Below are 5,298 nucleotides of genomic sequence, written 5' to 3'. Positions count from 1 at the left end.
CATCACATGCCACATGCTGGTCACAGTTTTACAGTTTTGTTGCTCGCAAGTTCAAGAAACATATTTTATTGACCGTTTTGTCTTGACACACAGTACTAACTCACCAATGCAGTTACCACTCAATTCAGGGCTTGTTATAACATCCCTTCAAAGTAAGAAAGCACATGCTTTTGCTGGCTTATGCCCAGATACATGCAAATTTATGCAAACACATGCAAATACATTTCTGCTTTTTTTTGTCAGCAGATGTTGGCAGGTTTGTAGATATGATGTAGTGAGAAGCAACAGCAGAACAGCAGAGAGGAGGGCTGAGAAAGTTGAGGCTGCATTTCTTAAGAGCTTTTGTTCAAGTCTGCTAAACAGTTGTTTAAACAGTCCAGGTCTGCAAGACTGACAAGCGCTTTAGAAAAGCCCATCCCATTGAGTTAGTCAGTGGGTGATCAAGGCAGTTACTGCAGTGATTTAAGACATCTGCCCTTCATCTTATTGTTCAGTCCTGTTAGTAAAAAAAACTTGTGCAACATTGAGAAATCAGCGAACTATAATTCAGAACGTATACTGAAGATGAGACACCCTCTGTGAAAGGGTTGCCAAAACATGGCTTTCACTCCCTTCAGGCATCTACCTTCAATCCTATTGACCCGGCAGAGACACTGTTGCCAGTCGATTGCACAGCAATTCACAAATCATTTCACAGAAAGAATAAGAAGAATCTATTAAAACGCCCCCTTAGATAAGAATGGGAATAGGAGAGCACTTACCACATTGCACTCTGACCCTGCTGTGTACAGGCCCACACAGCTCAAAGCTTTTCTACCCTGTCCATGCCTAAAAGCTGTTAAGACTCAAAGGAAGCCTCTGTCTCCTACACAGGCATTAGCTCAGGTGAGGGTTCAGCTTCCCACTCTGAGGTGCTTCCAGATCTATTCTTTGCCATCAGAGCTGGAGGCTTGGATTGGATCAGATGTCTCAAAGAGGAATCCCTTTGCTGGGAAACTCTCAGGAGCCACATGAACCTGTGCTGCTGAGAACCTGCCCCATGTACTTGCTTTTACAAGCATTTGTTTTCTTTTCTTGGGGTGGGGTGAGAGGCAGTGGCAATGGACAGCTGCTTCAGCTTTCTTCCATGAAGTGCTAAGAAATGGGGTAGTAGCAGCTTGCAGGAACCCTCACTTGGAGCTCTTGAGTTCAGAAGTCCATTCTCTCAGGTGAAATACACCCATGGATGACTCCTCAGGCTGACCTGACCTCTTCCATCCAGTCTTTTCCCTCCCCTCAGGTTCCTGCATTCCCAAGCTAGCAGGAACAATGGAGGTAATTGCACATCACAAAGGCTTCACCATTCCAACCGGTACCTCTGTACAGGACCTAACAAGAGGCACAGCTGGAGCACGTCTCAGAGCAGTATTTCTCAAACTTTTATAGCCAAACTACTGTCTTGTGTTCCATCACCACCATGGATTTCAGTTGCCACCAAATCAAAGGTTGGCTGTACTTCCAATATTTGCTTATTTATGTAACAGCCATTTGCGTTGCTTGCCTCCTTGCTTGCAAGCAATGCTTGAGGTTTATTAGTATTCTTTGTTAACAAGATAAAGTTTTCAACCATTTGAAAGCTCATCTTCTGATATCTTACATGCTACTCATGGTCCACAGGTTGAGAAATACTGTCATCCCACCCTAGTTTAAAGACTCTAGAAGCAGGGACATGTTGGTTAACCGTCCCCACATTTTTTCTTAGAGGCCTTGTGCAATGAGCAAGCTGAAGTTGAAGCCATTCCAGAAATTGCAGGCAACCTAGGATCTGGCATTTCGGTGACAGGAAATGAATGCAGATGCAACTTTCCCCTTCTTCAGCAAATGCCTAACCTGCCAAAAAAATGTAGAAGTTGATAACATACCATCTGAAACCATGCATGCAGACACCCCAATATATACATACACAGGCACACTTACATACATGTATATGTGTAACTAAATACACATATAAACATAGCAGAGACTACAGTGAGCTCCAGGAGCCTTTTCATACCTGTAGGCATGAAACCAGATCATCCCTTGAGATTTGCTGCCATTATGAAAGAACTATACATTGATACCTCCCCAGATGTATTTGGAGTACCAGCTAATGCCTGCTTTGTGCTCCTCAATTACAGATTTACTGAAGTGGGGAACCCCCAAGCCTACACCACTGCAATGTCAGACCCATGTCATACGACTTGTCCTCACTGTTCTCCTGGTGAGGACAGACAGCTGTGGTGTGCACAGATGTGTTAGGAAGCAGCAGCAATGCAGATCATGTACCTGATCCCCAGCTTTTCCAGAAGGAGCCATGTGGATTGGCTGATCGTTGTCTAAGTTTCGGATGCTCGGGTCTGCCCCATGGTCAAGGAGCAACTGGACGATTTCTTTCTGGTTCTTGTCACGAGGCAATGCAGCTGCCATATGCAAAGCTGTGTTGCCATGTGCCTAATGCAGTGGAAGAAAAAGAAGAAAGAAAAAAAAAAAAGAGAAACCTCCTGATAAGCTGTGCCACCTACTCAGAATTGTCCTAGAAATGGAGACTTGTGAAATGAGAGCTGAAGAAGCCTCACACGATTACTTACTGGGAGGAGAGGGAGTATCCCTGCTCTTTTTCTCCCACGTATGGCTGCTCATGCAGGGGATTTGTGGATTTACATTTTCCTCTCTGATAGAGCACTACAAATTGGGGGGCTTTGATGCTTTTATTTTCATGGTGCTGTCATTAAGCAGAGTCCTGAGGTCAAGGGCCTACTTAAGCATATATTGACTCCAGATTTTTCAGTAACAGGATTTGCAGAGAAACAACAGACAAATTTTTTTGTGAAGCCACGGGGGGGCGCAGGGTGGAGCATGCTGCAATTTGTTGCAGAAAAGCTCTGGTATCACCAGACCGTGTAGAAATCTGTGCCCCTGCCTAGTCAGGTATGACTGGTAACGGTTTTAAATGAGAAAAACCTAATAAGCAAATGCATAAGGCAAGGTATTTTTAGTCTGCAAGAAGTCTCATTTAGGCAGCTGTATATTTTTTCTCTCGGAAATGATCATACATCTGTCATGAACTTAGAATGGTTGGACACAAATTGCAACATGTATTACTATTCCAGTTGTTAAAAGGAATACATATTACTTTCAGGTCCTATTTACCACTGAGACATAAGGGACATTGAAGCACAAAACAAAATAGCAAAATCTTAACAGCTCTTCTCAGACAAGGCATTTTTACAAGCCCTGAACAAGCAGATCTTTGTCAATTTTATCATCCCGCAGAGTCAAGGGGTAGTTACAAGCTCTTTATAGGACTTCTCGTTAAAATGGAAACATCTGCATTTGTTTGCTGCATCTTTGTGGCAGCAGCACTTGATAGCTTCCAAATCCAGGCATGGGGCTAAGAAAACAAGGCAATCTGACAATGCCTGATCTTGAAGCCTCCCATTGACTTTAATAGGGCGTATGTGAGACAATGGTCCAGAGCATCTATATGTGGGCTCTAGGAATCCTTCAGGTGAAAAATACCTCGAAGGCCTCAATGCTTTTCTCGTTGTGAAATCCACAAGGAAATGGATTTGGAATGAGACAACCACAGCAAGCAGCGGGTGAGCCAGGGAAGCCAAAACATGGACCCAAGCATCCCTGTTTTCTTGTCTTCTTCATACTTGGAACAGCTAAAAAGCCAGGATGGGTGTCAGACAACCTTGCCATCATATTTCTCACTGTCCCAGACAGCTCACCAACAAGACTGAAGACTCCAAGTGATCCTATCACAGTACAAAGCTCTCACAGCACTGTGATCAAGAGACAACAGATCAAGATCCCACGGACAAGCTAGCACCCGCCTAATGGGTCTTAAAAGATACAGAAAGAATGTAGTGAAAAGGCAGCATAAGGCCTTTCATTGTACAGGAAGACAGAAACTCAGTGTTATTACCCACATACACAAAGCAAAACAGGCTTCCTCCAGTCCAACAGAAATCTGTAGGGGAAAAAAGAACGTGAAGCTGCCCAGTATCTGCTTCCCAAGTGAGCAACTGATTTGATAGAAAACATTCAGTTCCTTTCTGATGGACACAAGCATGTGGATGCTCTAGGGAGTACAAGCAAGGCTAAGAGACTGTAACAGTTGAAATGAAAATCTAATGCACTGACCCTCTCAAAACAGGGAGCCCTAGCCTTGCCCTCCCCTCCCTCTGTCCTTTCCTGCTCAAGGGTACCCTTCTGCAGAAGCACCCAGAATCACCCACTTAGTCCTGCTGAGAGGGGACAACTAGTCAAGAGCCAAAGCTCTGACTGATGGTGCACAGTGATATCTCAGCTAAGGCACAGGCATGTCAGGATTTTTGCTTAGGAGCGTGGGTGAAGCTGATACATCTGCAAGATAGTGTCACTTCTTGGTATCTGCTCAGAGGTGAAGTATGGGGCAGCAAGGGGATGGATGACAACAGCAGCGCTGGGAAGGTTTCTAGCTTGCTTTATACAACCTAGGAATGGTTGTGCCTCCAGAAACCCTGCACTGAGGAAGCAATGTTAGCAAAACTTCAGCTCAGTAAGCAGGGTTGTATAGAGTGCCTAAAGCAGGGTCTCAAGCCCCCAGAGTCAGAAGCAATCTACTTGCCACAGTGCCTAGGCTCCCTCATGCTCAGCAAGGATGCTGCCTTGCTTCAGAGAGCTGGTTTCCCCACACTTCACCTGCCTGGCAATGTCAGCCACTGGTTCACTGCCTGTAGCATGTGTCCGTCTTCTGTTATTGCTCCTGGCAGCTGTTAGAGCTTGGTGGGCCCTGGGAATATTTCAATTCTCCAGGCTCAAACTTGCAGGCAGCCATCACAATAACCAGTTCGTGCCCAGGCACAAACGAAGCCAGAAGACTTGCAAATAACATTTAAGGCAGGAAGAGTCACCATCTCCCTTAACTGAAATAGGAGCTTCGTCCTTCCTACAGATGGCATGTTTGACAGGAGAGATTACTTGATACATGGCTGCCCTAAACTGCCGTCTTTCAGTATTACATTGCTGCCAACAGCAAACCATTGCATCATTGCAGATCTGTTTTCTCAGTCTTCAGCCTAATGTAATAAAGTTCATGTTCCTCCTCAAGTAACCGATTCCCACGTCCTTCCTCTTCCCTGGTTGTCTCGTGCTCTCATTCTGTCAGCTTCTGCCTGCTGGGAGAGGAGCTTGCGTTTCATGACACAACTCAGAGTTCAAGCCAAGCACTGCTTTCCAGGTGAAGTGTCTATTTACTGGAAAATGCAGTTTCAGGTTAAAAAAAAAAAAAGT

At 44.9% G+C, this 5,298-nt stretch overlaps 1 protein-coding gene across 1 annotated transcript in view; it reads right to left on the bottom strand.

Annotated features, from left to right (window-relative positions):
* Nucleotides 1–1,797: 1,797 nt before the first annotated feature.
* The window catches only part of NFKBID (nuclear factor of kappa light polypeptide gene enhancer in B-cells inhibitor, delta), an 8,101-nt gene continuing 4,600 nt past the window's right edge, over nt 1,798–5,298 (bottom strand). Inside the window, 2 exon segments of the mRNA XM_009329543.1 lie at nt 1,798–1,869; nt 2,305–2,469. Of these exon segments, the coding sequence (XP_009327818.1) occupies nt 1,798–1,869; nt 2,305–2,469 (237 nt within the window).

The sequence above is a fragment of the Pygoscelis adeliae genome, unplaced genomic scaffold (assembly GCF_000699105.1).
Source record: "Pygoscelis adeliae isolate BGI_AS28 unplaced genomic scaffold, ASM69910v1 Scaffold268, whole genome shotgun sequence".
Lineage (NCBI taxonomy): Eukaryota > Metazoa > Chordata > Aves > Sphenisciformes > Spheniscidae > Pygoscelis > Pygoscelis adeliae.
Note: the sequence above shows the minus strand (reverse complement) of the source record. Positions and strands in the feature narration are given on the sequence as shown.